Source organism: Hipposideros armiger, unplaced genomic scaffold (genome assembly GCF_001890085.2).
Source record: "Hipposideros armiger isolate ML-2016 unplaced genomic scaffold, ASM189008v1 scaffold_3, whole genome shotgun sequence".
Taxonomy (NCBI): domain Eukaryota; kingdom Metazoa; phylum Chordata; class Mammalia; order Chiroptera; family Hipposideridae; genus Hipposideros; species Hipposideros armiger.
The window spans coordinates 6,701,966-6,725,869 of NW_017731353.1; the positions used below are offsets into that span (position 1 = coordinate 6,701,966).

General features: G+C 58.4%; 1 protein-coding gene and 1 long non-coding RNA gene across 2 annotated transcripts; one reads left to right on the forward strand and one right to left on the reverse strand.

The window, feature by feature from the left end:
• Nucleotides 1–1,468: 1,468 nt before the first annotated feature.
• Nucleotides 1,469–19,188, forward strand: DBH (dopamine beta-hydroxylase). The gene is made up of 12 exons (XM_019639571.1): nucleotides 1,469–1,786; nucleotides 3,891–4,037; nucleotides 4,905–5,162; nucleotides 6,070–6,246; nucleotides 6,937–7,039; nucleotides 10,560–10,726; nucleotides 13,872–14,015; nucleotides 14,434–14,472; nucleotides 15,011–15,070; nucleotides 15,386–15,513; nucleotides 15,977–16,136; nucleotides 17,092–19,188. The coding sequence occupies exons 1-12, from the start codon at nucleotides 1,469–1,471 to the stop codon at nucleotides 17,221–17,223; spliced, it is 1,833 nt and encodes a 610-aa protein (XP_019495116.1). The 3' UTR covers nucleotides 17,224–19,188.
• On the reverse strand, nucleotides 14,487–16,341 carry LOC109381163 (uncharacterized). The gene is made up of 3 exons (XR_002123646.1): nucleotides 16,257–16,341; nucleotides 16,001–16,142; nucleotides 14,487–15,030 (listed from the first exon to the last, which is right to left on the reverse strand). It is a non-coding gene; the product is annotated as an uncharacterized LOC109381163 (long non-coding RNA).
• Nucleotides 19,189–23,904: the final 4,716 nt, after the last annotated feature.

Here is a 23,904-nt window from a genome sequence, read left to right on the forward strand (position 1 = left end):
GCGCAGTCAAGGGGAGGGACCCCATGGCCTTTTGTTTCGTTTTTCTTTCTTCTGCCTGGTTTGGCTTTGACCTCTGGGAGGCAGAGATCACCACCCACCAGGGCCCGGGGAGGGCTGGAACTTTCTCCAAATTTCATCTTCATGCAAAGACACGGTCATTTCGCCCTAAGAGACAGAGTTCAGAGCAAAACCAGAGCCCAGCGCAGCCTGCTCAAGGCCCATCTTTTGGAATATTCGAGGACTTAAAGGTGGACACCGGCTGGTGACATGGGCACCGGTGTATTCCTACGGGTTGTTGGTTTCTCCAAAGACAGAAAGGCCAGGAAGAGGAAGAAGGGAACAAGGGAGGGAGGGAGTCAGGTGCCCAAGGGAGGGGGCCGAGGTCAGAGCAGGGGGCAATCCTGGAGAACTTCCTGGAAGCGGCAGCACATGCTGCGTCCACGCTGCACAGAGAAGGATGGGAGTGAGCTGAGGTGTGGTGAGACTGACACTCGAGGCTCTCAGGGCTGTGAGGCTGTGGAGAGCCCTGTGGTGTGTGGAGAAATGCTGTGATGGGCCGGCTGGCCTGGGAGGATTCAGATTCAGGCTGGGTCCATTTTTGGCTAGAGGATGTCATGGGTTTGGGAGCTTTGGAGACAGGGAAGCAAGTCTGTCACGTGCACCCTTTTCCTTACGTCTGTCGCCCACCAGCAAGGTGCCCTACACTTTACCCCTCAGCAAGGCATCGCCAAGTCTACTCCCCAGAAATGCACCCTGCAGTGTTCCCCTCAGCTCTGTGTACCCACTGTGCCATCTGCCCCCGCCCCCCAACAGTGTACCCACTCCTTCTGCAGCAGCCGTGGTGCCAGCTGGAGCCTGTGGGGAAATAGAGAAGAGACAAAAGTGGGAACAGCAGGCTGTGGAAAGAGTGTCTAAACACAGGGCTTATTTGAGGATTGTCTTTTATTTTTAGTTTAAATGGGTCCACCCTCCAGCATTGTAGGAATGGCTCACTGGGCCAGGCCCACAGCAGCGTGGCTTCATTACTCACTTGTCACCTTGGAGATAACCTTGGGGTCTCAGTCTGCCCATCCACAGATGGGACAGCACGGGGCCCATCTCGTCAGCTGCAGGGGGACAGGACAGGACAGCCTGCCTGGTGGTCAGCCCAGCGCCTAGCCAGAGGGCATCTGAAAGGCCTTCTGGCTGCAGAAAGGCGCCACTTTCTGGACAGCTGTTCAGAGGTGGTTCAGGGGGACAAACTCAGCCAGTCTGCTTCAATTCCCACTGATGATGTCCATGTGTCATTAGTGCCAATTAGGAGAGCAAGGGACGCAAAGCGTTTGGCCTGAGGCACAAGCTGGTGGGAGGGTCACTGGGACAATTCGATTCCCCACCAGACAAATGTGATTACTGGTGCAGGCTGGACCCTCCCTCTCGGAGGGCCAGGACATAAATGGCCAGGTGGGGCGGCTGAGCTCACCCAGCCATGCAGGTGCCCAGCCCCAGCGTGCGCGAGGCCGCCTCCATGTATGGCACCGCGGTGGCCGTCTTCCTGGTCATCCTGGTGGCTGCACTACAGGGCTCCGTCCCTCCCGAGAGTCCTTTCCCCTACCGCATCCCCCTGGACCCCGAGGGGACCCTGGAGCTCTCCTGGAATGTCAGCTACACGCAGGAGATGGTCCACTTCCAGCTCCGGGTGCGGGAGTTCAGGGCCGGGGTCCTGTTTGGGATGTCGGATCGTGGCGAGCTGGAGAACGCCGACCTGGTCGTGCTCTGGACCAATGGGGACAGTACCTACTTTGGGGTAAGTCTTTCCTCCACCCTGAGCTTGCCCTCCCAGCCGCGCAGCTGGCCTTTCTCTTACACTCTCCCTCCTTAACCCGGCAAAGGAAACTTTTCTCTCGCTCCTCTGCTCAGGTTTACTCTGATCTTAGTCAAGCCTTTGTCCCAAGCTTGGGTGTCTTAGAGATGCCAATTTGAGGACAAAATGGGAAACAGATGCCTTCCATGGCCCTCGACAACGCACCCCAAACAAGAGGGGCGCCCAAGAAAGGACGCGCACACGCCACATAAACACACACTCCACGTATGTCCCACCCCCTGAGTGCAGATCCCATGCTCTCCACTCGCACAAGCAGCGTCCAGGGCACCACACCCTCCAGCGCAGGCCTAGTGGTCGCATGTGACTAAGCACAGCACCCGGCGTGCACACTGGGCCAGGATGCAGCTCTGGTAGGCCAGGTGCTTGCACATGCAGGTGAGCTGAGCAGGTGCAGACACCACCCCCTCAGGTGTGCAACAAACCCACAGAGCTGAGCTCTTGACTCCTTGCCTTCAAATGTCACCCTATTCTTGCCGTAAAGGGTGGAGAAAAGGGGATTTTCCTTTCCAACTAGAGAGGCTCTGGGGCCTCGACAAGCTGAAGGGAGGAGGTCCTGGGGTGGGGGCCCAGCACCTGCCCTGAGCCACCCCCCACCTTCCTTCCCAGGTGAGTCTGGCCACCAGGGTCTCTCTGGGCACGAATCCCAACCCTCCACAAAAATACATAAAAGGATTAAACACCTTTTAAAGTTGGAAGGCACCTTCTTCATCTGTGAGCAGGAGCCTTTCACCCCATGACATGGAGGAACCCACTAGAGCATGAAGTCAGGACCAGTGGGGCTGACCTGGGCAGCCAGCCCGGACTGCTGGCTTTGATGACCTTGTCAGCAGAATGAGAACGATCTCTCTCCACTTCTTTGGGTTTTTGTGAGTTGACACGAGAGATGACACTGGCTGATATTTTTGGAACACAACTGTTCCCCACCCAATCCCCATGACGACTCTGCAGGCAGGTGCTTTGCCCGTGTCACAGGTGAGGCAGGAGGCTAGATGAGCTGCAGCCATCTGCTTGGGGCCACCCAGGAAGGACAGGCAGGAGCTGCCTGGATGGGGCCCAGATCTGGCCCCTGGGCTGCCCTGCCTCCCACATGAGGACGCTTAGTGGCTCAGGGGGTCTCGGCCAAGGGGACCCAGGACAGCCCCCATTCAGAGCCGTCACGTTCGGAGCAGCGGGGCCCCTGTCAGAGTACAAGCTCCTCCTTGGACGGCTTTCCCCGGCTGCCAAGAGAGCCAGGCGACTTCACCCTCCCTGCACACTGCAAGATTAATTTGCTCAACAAATTCCTATGCCAACAAATGTCAGGCTTGTTTTTCCTCCTTTAACAATATGTTCAACAAATAGATTCTCGAATTCCAGCTCGAGTATCACAAGCGAACTTTCTGCCTCCGTTTAAAATCAGTCCTTCTGCAACCCAGCAGTGGCCCCAGCAGGAGATTTGCTGTGCTGTGCTTCTCTAGGGAAAATTTTGCAAAATCTTGTGCAGGTTTCTTTTTTCTCAAGGGAATGGAGAAGATATGTGTTAGCCCTGGAAGCAGGGTTAACGAAAAGTCCTCAGGTCAGGGACCCGCAGGGGGCCTGAGTCAGAACAGTCCAGCCCCCTCTGTCTCATCGCTGTCTTGTCTCTCTGTCTCCCCTCTCCGAGGCTCCATGTACCATCATGACCCTTCCCTTCGAAGACCAATGGGAACGGTGTTTGTCTAAGGCCCCCCAGTCACAATCATGGCACCTTCTTAACAATATAGATTCCTGGGTCCGGCCCAGAGGTCTAGGAAGCGTCAAGGCTAACCAGGCCTGGGAGCCCCGGCTGGCGTTTGAGAGCCCTGCTTCATGGTCCCAGAGGAAGTGCCAGGGGTCTGTGCTGTCTCCAGGCAGACAAGGAAAGTGGGAGTGAGTGCCCAACGCCGGCCCACGGCCCTGGACCCACAGGCCTGGGTGTGTCCTACAGAGCCGCACGGTGGGCGGCTGCCTTGCGCTCTGGCGGTCCGTCTGGGCGCTTGGTGCTCCGAGCCCATGCTTGTCTCTGCAGGACGCCTGGAGTGACCAGAAGGGGCAGATCCACCTGGACTCCCAGCAGGATTACCAGCTGCTGCAGGCAGAGAGGACCTCGGAAAGCCTGACCCTGCTCTTCAAGAGGCCTTTTAGCACCTGCGACCCCCAGGACTACCTCATCGAGGTGGGTGGGTAGCTGCATGCTCGGGTGTGAATCGTGGAGGGAACTAAATGATCTGTAAGGCCCGACCAACTGTCTAGGAGTTCACAGCCACAGTGGGGCCAAAGATGCCACAGGTTCCTCACGCTGCCCGAGACCCCCAGTTAGGGAGAAACAACCCACCCCACCCTTGGAGACAAAACCCTTTTAACCTTATGGTATGGCAGTGACGTGGGCTGGCGGTGTGCCAAAGGGAGGAAGCTGAGGCCAGGCAGGGGAAGGACGTGCCCAGAAGCTCCTGGCACGGTGGGGGCCTAACTGGCATCGGAAGAGGTGTCTTTACAGCGGACTGTCCGAGTCCTTGCCCTCCTGGCCCACCTTCCCCGAGGATGAGGCAAGGGCAGGCAGAGGACTGTTTCTGAGACCTTTGCCGGGGGTCCGTCAGTGCTCATGTGCGCTCCAGGCGGGGTGTGGGGAGCCTCCTACCTGGAGCCCTGAGATGCCCTGTGCAGACAGCAGCCTGGGGGCTCCCAGGTTTATATGGCCATGAACTCAGAGAGCAATTAGCCACCACCACAAACGCACACACACACGTACATCCACTAGTGCCCAGGAAACCACACGTGGATACAGGTTTACATTCATGGCAGCATCTGAGAAAGCCAGCCCAGCCCCCTGCCTCCCTGGGTCTGTCTAGAGCTTCCTATGTCCACACTGCCCGATACCAACGGGGCTGGAGGCGGCTGTATTGGTCAATGCAGTTCTACACGTTCAGTGTCAGGCGTGTCACCTACCAGGCGAGGGCGGCCGGGACCTGGCATCCCCCGGTTACCAAGGAACCGAGCTCTGGGGCTGTGAGTGGGCAGGCGCTGGGCTCTGTGTTGGCTGCAGGACGGCACCGTCCACTTGGTGTACGGGATCCTGGAGCAGCCCTTCCCATCGCTGGAGGCCATCAACACCTCAGTCCTGCGGACAGGGCTGCAGAGGGTGCAGCTGCTGAAGCCCAACATTTCCACCCCGGCCTTGCCCTCTGACATACGCACCATGGAGATCCATGTCCCCGATGTCCTGGTCCCCGGCGAGGAGACCACCTACTGGTGCTACATCACGGAGCTTCCGGTTGGCTTCTCCAGGCACCACATCGTCATGGTACGTCAGGGGTCCGGGAAACAGGTCCTGTCTCAGCTCTGCCTTCCACCTGGGGCCTCAGTGAGAGGTCTGGGGCCTGGAGAGCTGTCCATGGTCCTGGTTGAACTAGATGCCCTGAGCCCTAGGCGCCCCTGAACTGCCTGCAGCCACAGATACCCTCTGATCCAAGTCCCCCTGCTCACTCCCCACCTCCCAGGGCTTCTGCACCCCAGATTCCCAGTCTGAACCAAAGGCAACTGATGCCTTGATTTTTGTGTCTTCCCTGGGGCTGGAATGGCTTTCATTGAAAAGCAGCTCAGTTTAGCACTCAATTGCTCTAAACACCGACCTGGAGATAGGACAGTAACGACAATGGCTGCCTGGGGGAGGGGGAGTGGATCCCCCACTCCATCACCACGGTGGTACCCAGCAGCACTAGGTATTATCATCCCTGTTCTGAGGGGAGGAAGTGCAGCCCAGAGAGGCTGTGTGAGCGCCCAAAGTCACACAGCAGGAAATGGCCGGCCTGACTTACAGCTGCGCCCGGTCCCTGGGTTCAGGCTCAGCCTTGGGGCAGCCTCTGTGTCCTTGTCCAGCCACTGGCACATTCACACAAGGACAGCTGCCCTCCTGTCCCCACCCGATCAGGAAATGACTTGCCTGTTCCTCATTTCCTTTGCTCTGGAGAGCTTCATGGGCTTCTGGCAGGTTCTGCCTGGTTCCAGGTGAGTGGCTCTACCTCCAGACCCCTGAGCCCCAGAAGCACCCCTGGAAATGGCCTCGCTCAACCCCCCCTCCCCCATTTAACAGATGCGCAAGCAGAGGCCCATGGACGGGAACTGCTGGGCCAGAGAACCCCCAGTGGGGGTGAGCAGGTGGGTGGGTGGGTGTTCACTGCCCCAGACCCAGTGCCCCCTCCACCCCACAGTACGAGCCCATCATCACCAAGGGCAACGAGGCCCTCGTGCATCACATGGAGGTCTTCCAGTGTGCCGCCGAGTTCGAGAGCTTCCCCCAGTTCAACGGGCCCTGCGACTCCAAGATGAAGCCCGAGCGCCTGAACTTCTGTCGTCACGTGCTGGCCGCCTGGGCCCTGGGCGCCAAGGTGCGTGCCCTGTCCTCCCGTGTCACCTCCCTGGCCTCATCTGGGATCTTTGGGGGCCCCGGTTCCTCCACACCTCAGTGTCCATCACTTCTCTATTTGAGGGACCCCCCCAAAAGGGGCACTGGGGGTGCTTATGAGACCACCAGAGAGAGCTCACATCCAAACACCCCCCAGCTGACTGTGCGTCACCTGCACTCCACCACTCTTGAACCACGAAGGCTTTTTCCAGCCGTTGTTACTTTTCTCTAAAAATGCGAAAGCCCCACGAGCTATGTTCTTCACGTGTCCCCACTGGACTTGGAGGGGTTTGTGCACAGAGTAGTCCCGGGCTGGCTGGTGGCGGGGCCTCCCTGGGGGGCGTCATGAGATTTTCCTCAGCTTCCTCCATGTCCACAGGAGGCCGGGCAGGGCTATCCAGGGGCTTGGGCGGTTGGCTGGCCCAGGGGCACCAGCTCCCCAACTGCCTGACCCCCAGTCCAGTAAGAACAGCCACGTGGCCTGGTGATGAGCTGCCGTCAGCAGGACAGTGTCATTCTAATTCAGCTGTCCCTCCAATACCCCCTGCAGCTAAGGCCCCAACAGTTGAATGAGTTTGCCAACCCCTGTCCGGGAGCCCCCCGTGACACACCGGCCTGTCTGCCAGGGCCTGTGGTTCCTGCATGCCTGACCCCTCCCTCTTGTTCCCTGCAGGCCTTCTACTACCCTGAGGAAGCGGGCGTTGCCTTCGGGGGCCCCGGGTCCTCCAGATTTCTCCGCCTGGAGGTTCACTACCACAACCCGCTGAAGAAACAAGGTAGAAAGCTCTGAGAGCAGTTTTCCAGGCCCTGCCTCTGTCCTCCCCTTGGACACCCTTCAACTCGGCCATGTTGAGTCAGGAGGATAATTGGGGGTCTGTTCAGCGTTGGCCTCCTCCCCAGCATCTAGCTTCCCTGTTACATGACCCACTGCAGCACGCACCCCTCTTGTGTCTCTCGTTCACTATCCCTCTCTCATGACTGCAGTGGGCTCCCGGGCAGGGCCTTTTCGGGCGGGCTCAGCACCCCCACACATCTCATTCTTCAAACACCAGCTCCATGGACATGGTGCTGTCCCAGGTACCAGCCCCTGGGAAAGGCAGGTAGAGTTTCTGCCCATTTTGCAGATGAGAAAATTAAGGTCCAGACTGAAGGGATCCCACCAGGGCCATGAAGTGAGCAGGGGTTCTGGGAGCCAGAGGTCTGGCTCTGGACTCTCTCCACGGTCTCCGTCACGCAGCCTTGGAATGGCCCTGGCTGGTCTGACTCCAAAGCTGCGAGGAATCACTTAGATGTTGGATCAGTACACGCGGCCCACCCCTCCTCCCCACACTCTTCACTCACTTTGTGGCACTGGCCAGAGCAGGAGGCTAGTGGTCCATGTGCCACTTTCCCCGGAAGTTGAACTTCTGAGTCTGCTCAGACCAGCAGCACCCCCTCATCCCAGACTGGGTGACCCGCCAGCACCCGGGTGTGGTGGCTCTGCCCTCCCAGAACAGGCTGGGCCAGGACAGGGCACCTGGTAGGATAGCAGGATGCAAGCTATTCCAGGGCCAGCATGGCCCCTGCCTAGCACCCACCCATCAATGGCACAGCCCCCAGGACTGTCCTCAGGGCAAGTTGCCCCCTGGCTCAACTGGGGGCGTTTCTGGCTATGAGCTTCCCTCCTGCTTCTCAAAATACATCATAGCAGAGCAAACGCGTGCCTCAGAGGTGAGTGTGGTATGGGATTCTTTTCCCATGTGTTTTTGTGTCCAGGTCGGCAAACAGGTGTGGCCCTTCTCCCTGACCCTCAGCAGTGGCATGAGCTCCTGCTGGAAAGGGATCTGACGTCACCCTGGACCCAGCAGGGCAGTGCAGGGGTTGACTGGCAACGTCTGCTGGGTGCTGGCTCTCGTGTTTCCTGCTGAGTTTGTCCCCAACTCACCACTCAACAGGCACAAACCTCAGGCCCCGTGGGATGCAGGGTAGCGCTCTCGGTCCCCAGTTTACCATGCCAGACCTTAGGTCCAGTAAGGTGACTTGGTCGGCCATGGTTACCAGCCAGGAATCGAAAGCGCTGAGTCAAGTGTTGGTTCTGGGGCGCGTGTCCTGCCTGCAGAGTAGGGCATGGGAAAGTGAGCTCGGGCAGATGGCGGGGGCTGCTGGGTCACCCTGTGCCTGAAGGTGTAACAACCAGAGTCGATCTGTAGGATGGAAGTGCCCGTTGATGTGTGTCAGAAACTGACACTATTTTCCTCTGTTTCGCCAGCATCTTCCACCATGTGTAGCCACAGTCTTCTTCCTCTCATTCTCTCTTAAAAACAAAGACACTTACTTTCACTTGTGTCGTTGAGGAGCAGACATAGCCCGAGAGGTAAGATTATCAGCTGCAGGCTAGGTCCCAGCCAGTGCCTCGCCAGCTGCATGACTCTGGGTGGGTGACCGTCCCCCGGGCATGTTTGCTCACCTCCCGTGGCTCTATTGAAGCTGGAAAAGCTCATGCATGTAAGGGTCTCACCTGGAGGTGGGTCCCAGGCTGTGCACAGCCAGTGGCCGCCCGGGATTTTCTTCCTGGCGGCGTAACTGACACTTTGTGTCGCCGCTGGAATTATCGACAGCATGCACAGAGAAAGGCCTACGTTGTCGGCTTGGGCCTTCGCACAATACAGGGTTTACTGCTCATTTAAAACCGGAAAGCAAATAGAGTTTTCAAAACTCCTTATGCGTCAGGGGAATCTGTCTCTTCCTGGTTATCTGGTGGTATTTATGGACCCTTTGCTAAATATAAGGGCGTGCCTGTCACTTCACAAATCTGGAGACGGGCTGCTTTTCTATAAATATCAAAATGCCACAATTATTTCATTATTTAATCTCCATCTGAATTTGGACCAATTGCATCTCCCTTTTTGTTGTTATCCGCTGATGTTGTCAGCCCAGAGACCCAGAGGCTGTGAGCTTGGCCGCTGCAGGGGAGCGTGGAGTAGGGAGGGAGAGAGGCAGAGGCAAGAGGGGGTGTTCTTGGCTCCACCTCTGAGCAAATGAGCAGGGAGCCACTGGGCCCCCCCAACAACATCCTGGGCTCCGATCCCAGCTCAGTCTTTTCCCAAACGTGCGATCTTGGGAAGGGTCCAAGCCTCAGTTTCCTCATCTGTAAATGGGGGACGATGATTCTTCGGTCCCCCAGGCTCTCATGCCCACCTCCCAGCTCCACTGTACATTCCGAGGGGTTGGGCCGCGTCCATGTCTCCTCCAAGCGATCAGCCCCATGTCCACCCGACGTGCTCAGGGCCTCATCACTGACCGATTCCAGGCAGGGAAAAGGCTACTGAGGGCCACGTGGTTGTGTGGCTGTGCCCGTGGGTGCCAGCATCCCCGGGCCTCTGACCCTGAGCTCCGTACGGCAGCTGGGAGGCTGGCGGGGAGTTTCATGGACTCTTCATTTAGCAACTGCAAGAAGAGCGGGCAGGTGTGGCTGGGCTGTGAAGGGCAAAAGCACTGAAGTCTCCTTAGGAAGAGGCGCTCGGCTTCAAGCTGAGGCCCAGAGATGGACAGCAGCTTGCCTGAGAGCACACAGCACACTGTTGGCCAAGCGGGGTCGGGGACCGTGGGTGAGCCAGGAGGCTGAACCCTTAATGCTGTGCTTCTCTAAGGGTCCAGCTCCTGCTCAGGTTTTCCCTGAGATGCCTGCTCAGTAGGCGCACGTGCTGGGGCTTCGTGGATCCCGCGGGACTGTAATCATAGGAGTAAAGCGGGAAGGAGGCCTTCAATGTTCCTGGTTCACTTCAGCGCACAGGTGCATTCCCGCTGGCCCATCTTTGACGAGTGGGCCGGCAGGTGTGGTTCCATGGCCTCCTCTTTGCCCAAACCTCACCGACAGGTCGTCCTGCAGCCCCATCCCAGTGCAGAGGCTTTTGAACGCGGGCAAGACCATCAGAGCCCTCGCCAAGCCTCTGAGGTGTGTCCGAGCTTCCCAAAGCCACGGCAGCGTCTCACCCCACCTGACTCAACAGCACCGTTTTAGTTAGCTGCCTTTATCAAGTCTCTCCAAAGCCCTCAACTTAGTTTCCATGGAAACCATGGCTCTTTCTTGCCACACGGGTGTTGCTTGGTGTGTGTTCATTGAATCTTGTGATAGCCCTGGCAGTGTGTCTGCCTGGCGCCAACAGGTGTGGGGACAAGGCAGCCGGCTCTCGGTACAGACTGTAGGTGGGAGCAGGGTAGGGTGACCGGTGCAGCCTCCTGGCTGTGGGTGGGTGGGGGGCAGTCTGCCGGGGCGGGGGAGGGAGGACCTTTGCTCACCTGCCCACCGTCTTCCAGGCCAGCGCGACTCCTCGGGTATCCGTCTGTACTACACGGCCACTCTGCGGCGTTTCGACGCGGGGGTCATGGAGCTGGGCCTGGTGTACACGCCCGTCATGGCCATCCCCCCACAGGAGGAGGCCTTTGTCCTCACAGGCTACTGCACGGACAAGTGCACCCAGATGGTGAGTGGGACTGCCTGGCACCGCCCTGGTTCCCCTGCTGAGGCCCTACAGGTGGCCGCCAAGGAAGGGCGGCTTAGTGGCTTGGATTCCTCCACCCTAGATCTCTCTGCAGCTTCACCAGGGCCCCTGTACCCTCTGTGCACAGCGGAGCCTTCCTGCGGGCCCGTTCACACCTGCACCCCCCTCTCCCGCAATGACCAGGTGCCCACTTGTCCACGCCACATGCCAGCACTTCCAGGCACTCCATTTTAAAACATGCACTGATGCCGTGTGTGGGTAAGATAGACACGTGTTCACCACTAAAAATGCAGGCAGCGCAGCTCAAGATAAAGCCCCCTGGCTCGGTGCCCTCGGCCTTCTCCCCGAGGTAACCACTCCGTGGCTGTGTCGTGTTCTTCCGGGCACCTCTCCTGCATATTTCTGCATGCCCTCATACGTGGGGTGTCCAGAAACAAACTGAATAGTGACCGGTGTCCTGTGACTCGCCTTTTCACCGCTTCTTAGCACTGCACAGTCTGTTTCTCACTGTGGACGTCACTGGGATGGGCCAAGCTAGGCCAGTGAGGTGCCCAGGGCGTAAAATGCCAGGGAGCCCCGGTTCTTGGGACCGTGGGAGGGCAGGTCAGCACTTAGACCCAGAGCACACAGTGGGAGACCCAGTTTCCGGGGGGTACAAGTGACCCCCCCCAAATCCTGTGCCCTCAGGCTCTGCTTGCCTCACCCAGCCCCGGCCTGTGCTGAACTGTCCCCTCGTCACTGGAGCCCAGGAGGCTGTCAGCTTGTCCCAGGCGGGAAGAAGGCTGCCGGGGGCCCTGTGTGCACGGGAAACACTCTTCAGTCTGATTCTAGAAGTGAAGTTGCCCCACACAGACGAGGGAGCTTTAATCTGAATTAATTTGGCAAAATGCCCCCCAAAGCCCGTTCCCACGCAGTACGAGAGGGTGCCCGGTTCCCAGACTTTCCCACCCACCATGTTATCAATAGTTTATGTATTTTCTCAGCCACTTGGGAGAACATTGCACTGCTGTTCAGTGCAAATCTCCCCAACTGCAGAATCTGAGGATTTTTTTTCATCTGTTGGCCATTTGCTCTTTTCTGGAGCTATCTGTTCATAACCTTGGTCTAGCTTTTCTCACAGGTTGCTTGTCTTGCTATTGGTTCTAGTTCTTTCTATGTTATCTGGCTGATATTTCAGCATCTGTTGTGAATGTTGCGAACCCTTCGTCCCACAGGGAACCTTGGCTTCTCAGAAAGGCCTGTGAGGTAAGTGTCGCCACCCCATTCCACAGATGAGGAGACTGAGGCTTGCCGGATCTCAGCGCCCGCAGTGGTGCTTCCGCCCTCCGAGCTATGTCACCGCAGCGGACAGTTTCGTGGTGTGGTTTACAGTGGGTCTGCCTTCTCGTGGGCTCCCCAGCCTCCAGGTCCTCTGACCATGAGGCAATCAGAGTGTCCTCAAGATGAAGGGTGACAGCTGTCAGGCTGGGCAGGACACGTTTGGTCCTGTGTACACCAGCTCATCTTGTCTGAGACAAGGGGAGAGGAATCGCAACGACACCCAGCATCTGACGTGCTTCCCGTGTCCCCAGAGCTCCCGTCAGTGACATATTTTGTTGTGTGGAAACCCCCAGGCCTGGGCCTGGGCCTGGGGAGTGGCCTCCTCCTCGGGGCTCGGAGAGAGTAGCCCTAGGCCAAGTTATTGCCTGTTGCAGGGACTCAGGTCACCTTGACCTGCTGACCTCAGCATGCCTCTTGCTGGCCTGAGAACGTGGACCTGCCTTCTCTTGCCAGAGTCTCCAAATATGTTACGGCAGCAAGATAAAAAGAACTGTTTCCTCTTCTTCCCCTTCCACAGCACGTGGGTCTGTGTGGTTAGACGTTGCATCTGTGTGGGACAGTCATTGAAGGGACTCCTCTCTGTCAGCAGATCGCCGAGGGGCATACATTCTGCATTCAGCCTGGTGTGCTCTAGACTTTTGTCTAACTAGACAAGCCAAGGAAAAGTGTAGTGTTTCAGAACACAGGGCCCCGGGACGGCATATCCCCTCCACCCATCAGGGAATCCCAGGGCCAGTGGTTGGCCTCTGGGAGTCAGAGGGGTAATGCAGGGCCCCATGTGTTAGCAGGGAATCCAAGCCTGGCCCACATTGTCACAAATGTGGCCATAAGGTTTCCCAGCCTGCAAATCATTGCAGGGGGGCAAAAAACTGTCATTAACAAGGGCAGGGACAGTAGCTGGTGGAGGGCAGGACGGAAAGCACAGAGGTGACATGAGGTGACTTGCAGAAGCACACAATTGGTCACTCGGCAACAGGGCAACGGCTCAAGGAACTGCTTGAGCTTCCGGCAGTGTAGACGAAACAGAGCAGAACGCGGGGGTGCATGCGCAGGGAGATGACTGAGTCGTGGAGGAAAGGCTGCAGCGTGTGATCCATTTTAGGAAACGTTCTATCTAAACAGAGTTAACAGTAGGTTGGGGAAAACGACCATTGTCTGGAAAATTCCCTTATGCCCTAATGCAAAGCGAGGCGCCTGGATGGGAGGGCTGGCCCGCTTCTTCTGTGCTGCCAGCTGCCAGCTCTGGTGGCCAGTGCTACAGCTAGAACATGAGGTGACGGTGACAGCAGGGGAAGGCCACCTGGCGATCACGCAGGGGTCACGAGCTCATGCTGAGGGGCAGCTAGGGGCCTGCGACGTTGGATGGGACCCAGCACTGTGGCCACCGGACGTGAGCCTGCAGAGCCAGGAGCCATGCTGTGCTCACCCTGGCAGCCCCTGCCCACAGTCGCTCGCCTTCAGGTCTTTGAATTAACACAGAATAAATTATTGGCCTCCAGGGGCTCAAGACGGGCCTGAAAGGAAGCCACCCACACCCTAAGGAGCCTCCGGGCTCTGGGCCAGGCAGCTGCTAGGGAAGAGCTGGGTGACGTGGCTCTTAGGGGATGATCATTTCCTTTTAAGTTTTCCGATGGGGATTTAACTAACGGGGAGAAGAAAGAGCAGGCCCAGGAATGCCAACGTCTGAGGGCAGCAGCCTCGGGCATCGCTGCCCCGTGGCCCACAGTCGGTGCCGGTAACCAGTGGAAGGCAGTTGTCAGGGTTCCCACATGGTCAGGCTCTGACCCTGCGCCCCCTGACCCCGCAGGCCCTGCCTCCCTCGGGAATCCACATCTTTGCCTCTCAGCTCCACACACATCTGACGGGGAGAAAGGTGGTCACCGTGCTGGCCCGGGACGGCAGAGAGAGGGAGATTGTGAACAGGGACAGTCACTACAGCCCTCACTTCCAGGTAGGGACCACCCCACCCCATAGGGGCCTGTGTGACCTCTCTCCCAACAGCCGTAGCGGCACCCCAGTGCCAGGGTTCCTTCTCCTGAGCTAGGCCCAGACACCTTACAAGGTGCACAGCAGCCAGCCCGTCCCCCTTGGGGATTTAATCTAACGAAGGGACTCTGGTGGGTGGCTGATTGCGGGATTTGGGGGACCCAAGCAGACCAGTAACCTCTGTCTTGGAAACCACCATCTTGTTCTAGTCCCTTCCTGTCAGAGGCCAAACAGCCAGCCTTAGCTTCCCTCAAGGGTCTGAGACAAACGTACACCCCAGAGGGCTGGGGAGGTGGCTGGAGTTGGTCAGCAGCTTTCTGAAGTTCCCCCTTTTCTCCATCCCTCCCCACCTCCACCCCCCACCCCCGGCTCTGCCCACCCAGGAGATCCGCATGTTGAAGAAGATCGTGTCTGTCCACCCAGTGAGTGTCCGGTCAGAGCTGGGAGTGCGGTCCCCAGAGGGCAGAGACAGAGAGTGATGGGGGTGGGTGGGCAGGGCCAGTGCGAAGGTCTTCTACAGCCATGTCTGTGCAGGGCAAGGGCTGGGCCGTCCCACGGTGAGACTCACCAGCACTTCACAGAAGAGGTCTCGAAGGGGGTGGGACCAGATGGCATTCCAGGCGATGTGCATCTGCCTTCCTGGTCAGCTGAACACAAAGCCCGAGGGCTTCAGGGGAAGATGAGGGCATGGAAATCACCGGTGGGGCTTCGAATAACGCAGAAGGGAGCCCAGGCCAGGTGGGGCTTGCCTAAGTTCACTAGTCCACACAACCACTAGCCGGCCTGCCTGTGGCCCACGTACTAAGAAGCCTCAGAAGCCAACAGGTAGTCACTCCCTGGGGACTCAGATTGTAACCATCACAGCTGGGCTCCTCAGTAATGACTGATGGGACAGGCCTAGCGCACCTGTTCCCCCACGTGGGCAGGTGCTGACAGGTGTCTGTTGGCTTGGTTCTGCAGGGAGATGTGCTCATTACTTCCTGCACATACAATACAGAAGACAGGACGCTGGTCACCGTGGTAAGTCTCCCTGGCTTCTCGTCGCCCGCCTGTGGCCTGGGGCTTCTGGCTCAGGACTGTCTACACTTTCACGAGGACAAGTCTTAATTCCTCACCTAGAGTCTAGGCTGCTGGGGGGCAGGGGTGCCCTCCCTCATTCACTCATAAACCAGCGGTTCTCACAGCATGGCTGGACGGCACAGAGCTCCACTTGGCACCATTCGATCGAAGAGGGAGTGAAAGAAGGAATGCACTGAACAAATGGAAGCGCTAAAGCCGACGGCAGCGTCTGAGCGTGCAGGGCCAGTGCTGACTGTCCTCTTCTCCGTCTCGCAGGGGGGCTTTGGCATCCAAGAGGAGATGTGTGTCAATTACGTGCACTACTACCCCCAGACGCAGCTGGAGCTCTGCAAGAGTGCTGTGGACCCCGGCTTCCTGCAGCAGTATTTCTACCTCGTGAACAGGTGATGGCTCCCAGAAGTGTGCCCACCCTGCTCTCTGTCCTCGGGCATGGCAGGGGAGCCCCAACAAAGAAACCCCAGGCTCTGTTAGGCAGCGGGGCAGGCTCTCAGAGCAGGACAAGCATGCATGTGGCAACCACACCTCCACCGCCCCAGAGGAGCCTGTGGCAGGCATCACTAGTCGATCCCCTGCACTAGTTTTCTGCTGAGCCTAGACTTGGCCTGAGAGGCCCCCTCAACCCAGCCCTGGAGCAGCGATTCTCAGGTAGCACGAGAGGTGAAGCCTATTAGCCATCTCTGGTGTGGAGGCAGGGCCATGAAAGCCTGTTAGGAGGCCCAGTAGAGGCAGCTGGGCTGAAGGGCACTCTGGGACCTCACCCCGTCTGCAGGGAGGTGTCACCTGTGCTCTGCTGGGCTCCCCCACCATCTGCACACCCCAGACTGGGCTGTTCCTTCCCCCTGCCAGGTTCAACAGTGAGGAAGTCTGCACCTGCCCTCAGGCCTCCGTGCCCCAGCAGTTTGCCTCTGTCCCCTGGAACTCCTTCAGCCGCGACGTCCTCAAGGCCTTGTATGACTCTGCCCCCATCTCCATGCACTGCAACAAGTCCTCGGCCGTCCGCTTCCAGGTATGTCTGCCGGGGTGGGGCGAGGGGTTGGGGGGTGAGGTTGGGGGTGCACACAGTGAGTCAGGTGGGCAACCCTTGGCCACGCCCTCAGCCCTTGTCAGGGCCCCTGCAGCTGCCCACCTCTCTGACCCTGTGCCTACATCAGCCCCAGCTTCTGCAGATGCCCAGTGTGAGGCGGTAGGGCTCTCCTCCAAGAGGCTGGCAAGAAGCACTCACACCAGTTAGAAAAATCAGCTAGTGACAGACAGGCCCGCAGAGGGAGAAACCATAGCACCCACATGGGCAGGCGGCTATCCTCTCCTGGGCGTCATCACAGGACTGATCTTGGTGGTGTGAGCAAGGGCGCCAACAGCCTCCCCCAGAGCCTAAAAATAAAGCAAGGGTGGGGGGCAGGTGAGAAACCAAACAGTCGGAAGCTGGGAGCTGGTTGGCCTCCTTATCCGAGACACACTGGGATGGAAGGGCGGCTCATTTATCCCCCAGGGAGCTGCCTGTGGGAGGCAGTGCGGCTGAGTGAGGCACCTTCGGCTCTGCAAATCCAGGAGGCTGATTTCCTGGGAACATTTAGGAGCTGGATTAATTGCTAACGCAAACATTTCCAGCCCCAAGGGAAAGGCTGACACTGGCTCCTCTGAGACCAGCGTGGGGTGGGCATCTGGTGTGGCTGCAATCACGGTATTTTTGCAGCCTGTGCAGAGAAATGGCTAAAACCTCAGCCTGTACCCAGAGGCTCTGATTGCTTTGTTCGGGTGAAGATTGAAGTGAGGGTGGGCAGGGAGGTGGGCGGGCCAGGATGACCTCCAGAGTCAGGAGGGGCAGGAGAGGGTGAGTTTGGTTTGGAACAAGGTAAGTTTGAGGGCAAGAACCCAAGAGGCCATTGGGAAAAGTGGCTGGGGAGGTGGCACCCCGTTTTGCCCCTCCAGCCTCAATTTACCTCCTGGTCCCTTCCTTGCAGGGTGAATGGAATCTGCAGCCCCTGCCGAAGATCATCTCCAAGCTGGAAGAGCCTGCCCCTCAGTGCCCAGCAAGCCGGGGTCAGAGCCCCAGCTGCCCCACCGTGGTCAGCATCAATGGGGACAAAAGTTGAGTGGGGGCCATCTCCTTGCTCCCCCTCCTATGCTGTCCCTGTGGGTTCATGCCAGCTTTGTGCATCTGAGCTCTCTGAAGACCCCCATGAAACAGCTCTGTGTGCCCAGGATGGAGGAGCTGGACAATGCCCCTTCCTGAGACCTTGGTACATTCCAGCATTCTCCCCCTGCATGGCCAAGAGGACCCTGTGAGAGCGCCCCCTGTTGACCCACCAGGACTGGGAGAACCAAGACCCCCTCCACAGCCTTTCAACAAAGCGTAAGGATCACCAAGCTCAGTGGTCTAGAGTCCAGTGTCCCAGAATCCCTGCTCATCTTGCTAGGAGGGGCCAGTCCTCGGGGCACATGAGCCACGCTTGGCTGTGGGCAGACTCCCCCGCGTCCCCAGCCCCTACTGATGGAGATTTGTGCTGCTGTGATAAGTGCGCACACTAAACGTTTCCCTGCAGAGTGGCTCGTTTGTCACTGTGGGTGGCTTCCCTGCCCACGGAGGCAGGACAAGCCACTTAGCTCGTTAGAGACTTGCCTGGGAAATCGCTCCATTGCAGGGTAAATAGATATTTTCACCCACCTACAGGGAAACCCTCCCAACAACTCTTGCCACTGAACACAAGACGGCAAAGATCCAGGCGAGCATCAGGGCGCCAGCTCCAGGGGAAGCGGAGTTAGTAGCCCCAGGTTCCGCTGTCCTCTGTGGAACAAGCAGTTAACAGCCCCGGGAATGAGACCCGCGTTAGAAGCCTGTGACGCCTTAGTGCACAGTGACATAGGCAGACATTTCACCCCCTTGCCCCTCAGTCTTCTCCTCTGTAAAATAGGGCCAGTGCTATGCCGGCTAGCGAGACGGTAGAGCTCCCACACAGGACGGTCCCCGTGAACATTAATAGGGTGGCCTCGCCCCCAAGAGAGGACGCCTTGTCTGAGCACCCTCCCCGAGCTGGATCTGGAATGTGCCTCACGCTCTCCGGTCAGTCTCCACCTTCCTCTCCTCTGAGCTGCCTCCCATTTAAGGCCAAGTTCAGCTCTCTGGTGGTTTCTGCAGGGAGTAACAGATGAGGCTGTGTTCAGCCAGTTCAGCAAAACGCTGCACAGCCTCTAGAGAAGAGAGAGGGTGATGGATGGGCCTTCGTGTCCCCCCCACCCTTACACCCCAACAGACGTCAGCTAAGCGGCTGCTGCTCCTTCTGCAAACCACTTCATTACAGATGGGAACAAACAGGCACACACGCTCTGCACTGCAGCGTATAAATCACAGCCTCCCGCACTGTAAGTCACAGGACACCATTGCTGTCAAATGCCAGGCTCCAACAGAGGCTGGAGCACGGCCGGCCCTCTGTCATCTTTACAGCCTCGGATGGCAGGTGGAGGGGCAGCCCCTCCCTGCGAAGGGCGGGCCCTGGAGGGTGGCCTGAGCATGCCCAGCCTCTGGCCTTGGTCTTCTGGCTCAAGAAGACCCCTTTCCTCTGATCAAGTCCGTCTGCCAGCCCAGACAGGGGTCCCGGTCAGCCAGCGCCCTGGGAGAGACCCACAGGCTGTGGCCAAGCCTACCTCGCACCACCGAGCCCTGGCTGGCTGTCACCATTTTGTCCCCAAACACCCAAGAGGCACTTGTGGCATTCCAGTCTCACTGATGAGGGAATCAAGATTCACAGAGGAGAAATGCTCGCTCAGAGTCCCCTGGAGGATTAGTGGTGATTAGAAATCACACCCAGTTCCAGAACCTTCCGCCATCCACAGTGACACCCCCGCACTTCGCTCACTTTCACGCTCAGGCTGGTCCTTCTCTTCCTCCTGGGGGCAGCCTGCTGGGCTCCTCCCACCGAGACCACTGCTTGCGCGCTGCCCCACCCAGCTCCCAGCTCCGACAGCACCCCCTCCCGGGATTGTCATACCCAGTGCTGTTGATAAAGTTGCCGCCACACACACTGGTTCTGTGATAACACTCTTAATAAACCCACGACAGATGTGCTGTTTCTGCTCCCACTGACAGATGGGGAAACTGAGGCTTAGGGACCTAAAGTTAGGTGCCGACATCCCCAGAGGGAGTCGTGGAGCCCAGAAGTGGCCCCGGGTCTGACTGCAAAGTCTGGGCTGCCTACCTCTGTTTCCTTACTTAGGAAGCAGACACTGTCCCTGACCCTTGTGACAAAGACACCGGGAAATGCTTTATTACCTGAAAACTATCTGTCGAGGTGAGGGGCTACCTTGACCAAGCCTCTCATGACTCTCCAGGCTCCACAATCTTCTGACCAATTGGGGTGGTGGAGAGAGCCAGATGGGGGTCTGGGTTCCCATTCCTCCCTCTGCTGGGTGCTGGGCAAATTGCTTTCTCTCTCTGGGCCTCTGTCTCCTTGTCTGCTCATTGAGGAGAAGGTTCCCCAGCTTCCCGGGAACAGGGGCTGCTAGGGTGACAAGACCCATCAGCTGTGAAGTGCCCAGAGTCCCGGCTAATGTGTGCTATGCAGGGTCAGTGTCGAGAGGCCAGGGGTGTTCAGGGTGGAGGGTTCCCAGACTGCAGGCTCCAGCCAGAGCACGTGTGTCTGCCTGAGCTGGTGCCCGGATACGCCAGGGCCGTGCCATCTGGTGGCCATTAGCCTCGCGTGGCTATTTAAGCTTAGTTTTTTTGTTTTTTTTTTAAAAGATTTTTATTGGGGAATTGGGGGATGGGAACAGAGCTGGGGAATTGGGGGAAGAGGAACAGACAAGTTGCTGTCCTTTTGTTCTTCAGTCTAGTTGTGGAGGACGTTGCTTCACTGGCCCAAGTTGGCACCATCATTGCGCTCTTCCCGGGCGAGGCAGATCAGTCGCTGGCTTCTGGACGGCTGCTCACTGCGGCTGCTGGCCGCTCACGCTGGCTGCTGGCTACACACGGTAGCCCATGGCAACCCACTGCAGCAGGGGCTGCAGCCTACGCCGTCGCCAGCGACTCACAGCAGCCCAGCTCCAGGTTGAGCTGTTGTTCAGCATCTTAGCTGTGGAGGGCAGTGTCACTGGCCCTCATATGTGGGATCCGAACCAGGGCCCTCTGGCGTCCCAAGCCAGTTCTTAACCAACGTGCCACTCGCCCGGACCTAAGCTTAGTTTTAAACGAATTAAAATGACATAAAATGAAACATTCGGGTCCTTGACCACACCTGCCCCTTTTAAAACTCTCTGTAGCTACATGGGGTCGGTCCATGGCCACTGCACTGGACACTGCAGACGTACAGCATTTCCACACTGGGCAGCGCTGGCCCAGGGCTGTGGGTCCAGACAATGTCAGCTTAGCCGAGCTCCGTGGGCAGGAGCGGGGGGCACGTGGATCCTTGGCGCTGAGCCTCCCCCTAGCAGGCTGCAGCAGGCCCGACCCTGGCGGGCAGCTGGACCACCCCAGGGGTGCGGGTTCTCTACAGGGCCATTTTGGGCAGGACCAGTCTTCCTGGCTAAGGATAGTCCCTCCTGCTGTGGAAAGTTGGGCGTCCTTGCCCCACCCCCACTCCCGCGCAGTGTCAGGAGTGCCCTATTGTGACCACCAGAAATACCTCCATGGGACTCCAAATGGCCCCATGGGGACAGGCACCCTTCAGCTCCCCCAGCTGCCAAAGGATGGCTCAGTCCCTGGCGCCCACTCGCCCTCCTGATGGAGAAACTGAGTCCAGAGGTTCCTGGGTGCTCTTGCCTTCCTCCTGCTCTATTGCAGCCAGAAGAAAAGCTTCTCGTTACAGCAGCGCCCCCCCCCCCCCGCCTTAATCCCCTTCCTAAGCACCCTGAGGCTGGCGGGGCTGTGGCCCTTCTGACATGCCCTGAAACTGTGACAGTGACCCTGGGACACACACGGTCCTGTTTTTCCGTCTCTCGTGTCCTCTCCGCGTACCCCACCCCCATCACCCACAAACCCCGCATTTTCTGTATTTTCAGGAGGTTCTTGGATGGAAGGCAGCCTACTGTGTCCTGTGAATCCCAAACCAGGCACTTCTGTTTCCATGGAGAAGTCCTAATAGGGACTTGAGGAGCCTCACTAGAAGATTCTAGACTAGAACTCCGAGCTTCTGAACTTCAGAGGGGCTGGCTGGGTCTTGGCTGTTTGAGAACCTGATTTAAGTGGGTCTAGAAGCTGCCTTCAGCACACTTGCTCATAAGCAGAGGTCAGAACCCAGGATGGACCCGGGGCCATCACAATTGCCCCAAGCTGGCTCCACGTCCCCTAGTCCCTCTGGTCCTGGTTCACTCCCCGCAGGCCCCTCTCCTTCATCTGGTCTGAAATACTCATTAAACAGGAAAGAAAAGGGGCCAGTCGAGTGGTGCGTTGGTTAGGAGTTGGCTTGGGACGCCAGCTGTGAGCGGTAGGGCCCCAGTTTGGGTCCCACATGAGGGCCAGTGACACTGCCCTCTACAGCTAAGATGGTGAACAGCAGCTCCACCTGGAGCTGGGCTGCCGTGAGTTGCTGGCAACGGTGTAGGCTGCAGTGGGGCTGGCCAGCAGCGGGGATTGGCTTTCGTGAGCTGCCGTGAGCCACCGTGAGCATCTGTCCAGTGGCTGGCGAGCGACTGCCTTACCCAGGAATAGCACAATGATAATACCAACATGGGCCAGTGAAGCAACGTCCTCCACAACTAGACTGAAGAACAAAAGGACAGCAACTTGTCTGTTCCCCTTCCCCCGATTCCCCAATGCTGTTCCCCTCCCCCAATTCCCCAATAAAATCTTAAAAAAGAAAAAACCAGGAAAGAAAAGCACAGCTGGTAGATGGCCGTGAGGGCTAAGTAGATCAGGAGAGGGAGGTGGGTGTGGGGTGGCCGTCAGGGAGAGCCTTGCTGAGAAAGTGACATTAGTTAAGATCCTGAAGGGGGTGGGGAAGCGAGTTCCTGGGAACCTGGGGGAAGGCCTTCTGACAGAAGGAACAGCTGTGCAAAGGCCCTGAGGTGGGGGTGAGGCCAGCATGGCTGAGCAGAATGGGGGGACGGGAGGGCAAGTAGGAGCAGTAATGGGAGGCTAGGTGGACCAGGGAGGTGGCAGTGGGTGCGGAGATGGCGTCAGGCTCCAGATACAGTCGAAGGGCAAGCCAGTGGGATTTGCTGGCAAATTCTAGAATGTGAGAGAGGGCGAAGGACATCCCCACACAGCCTTCCACACCAGGACTCCCCAAAGACCTCAGCCAGCCGCCCAGAGGCACCAGCTTCCGGCCTGCGCGTGGACGCACTGTGCCCTCCCACCCCTTGTCCGGCACCAGGAGACATTAGCTGCTGCTCGGGGACCTTCGCCCTCTGCTCCCTCCCCAGCCAGGAATCAAAGCTTTGCCTGGGCTTTGATGCTGCCTCTTCCTCATCTGAGAAGGGATGTGCCCTCTCTTCTGAGGGTGGGGGGAAGAGGCAGGGACTTAGGGTCCCATAGTGGCAGTTGCTGGGAGCAGTCACCCCCAGGCCATCAAGCGCTGCCTCCTGACCTACTGCCGGGAGGGGCTCCGTGAGCCTGCCGGCATTTACAGGGTTAGCACGTTTGCAGGGGGAGCCTTGGGCTTTAAGCCTTTAATGTGGGGGAGACTGAAGAATAAAGCTAGGAGGGGAGCAAAGGCAGAACCAGAAAGGCTCATGCTGGAACGTTCTGGGGTTTTCCAGCACTGCCATGAGCCCCTCCCTGCCGGGAACCTTTCATTAGGTGCAGGCAGGAAATCAGGCAAGCCCTCCTTCCCAGGGGTGGCAGTGCGCTGGCTGCTGCACGTCGGGGTGTGCCGAGGCCCCGGCACCCAGCTCACACGGCTATGCCCTCCTCCCCGTGGCCCACAGGGTGCCCATTCTCTCCCTCACGCACCTGGGTGGGATCCTCGCGTGGAGGAGCGAGGCCCCTGCCAGGGTCCCAGGGCTCCTGTCTGGTGGGTCCTCTTCAAGCTCACTGCTCGGGGACCGAGAGCCAGATGGCTCAGCTGCCCACATCGCCAACGGCGACATGGGTAGGACAGTGCTCGCTGTCCTTGGGCAAGCCCTCTGGCCTCTTTGTACATTGTCCCCTAGGGTAAGGATGAGATGAGCACTCAGGCCCCACCCAGATGAAGCACCCAGGCTGGAGGGTGCTTCTGTGGGGGCAGGGAGGGTCCTCGGCCGGCAGACGCCCCGCTGGGAGCGTCCCCAAGATGAAGCAGAGCTCGTACAAGGGCTATACCCCTCACTCCCCCTTGGCAGATAAGGTGGTTGAAGCCCAGGAGACACCGCCCAGGTCACATGGCCTGGCAGGCCAACCCCAGGACCTTAGCACATGACAGGCTCCTTGTCCACATCACTGAAGCCTCCTAGTGCCTCTGCTTTCGTTGCCACTTTCATCAGCTGCACTGGAGGGAGGTGTGCCTCACGCCAGCTCTTGCCTGCAAGGCCTCAGAGAAGTAGGGGAACTGGGAGTCACTTGTGTTTCCTAATGCCAGGGGCCACAGGTCCTCACGGGGAGATGGGCACCTCGTCCCTGCCAGTCATGCTTCTTCTGTTTGCCACTTGGAGACCAAAGGCCACGTGCTGGTGTCACTCTGATGGGAACAGAGTGCTGGGTACAGGGATCTGAGACGCCTGTGTCTCTCACGGCCCAGTGCAGACAGCCTTCACTGCCTGTCCAGTCTGATGGACAGGAGCTAGCGGGAGAGTGGGTTAAGAGGGGGCCTGGCTCTGCAGGGTACCACCTTGCCCCGAGCTCCCTGCCAGGAGCCTCTGAGTTCCAG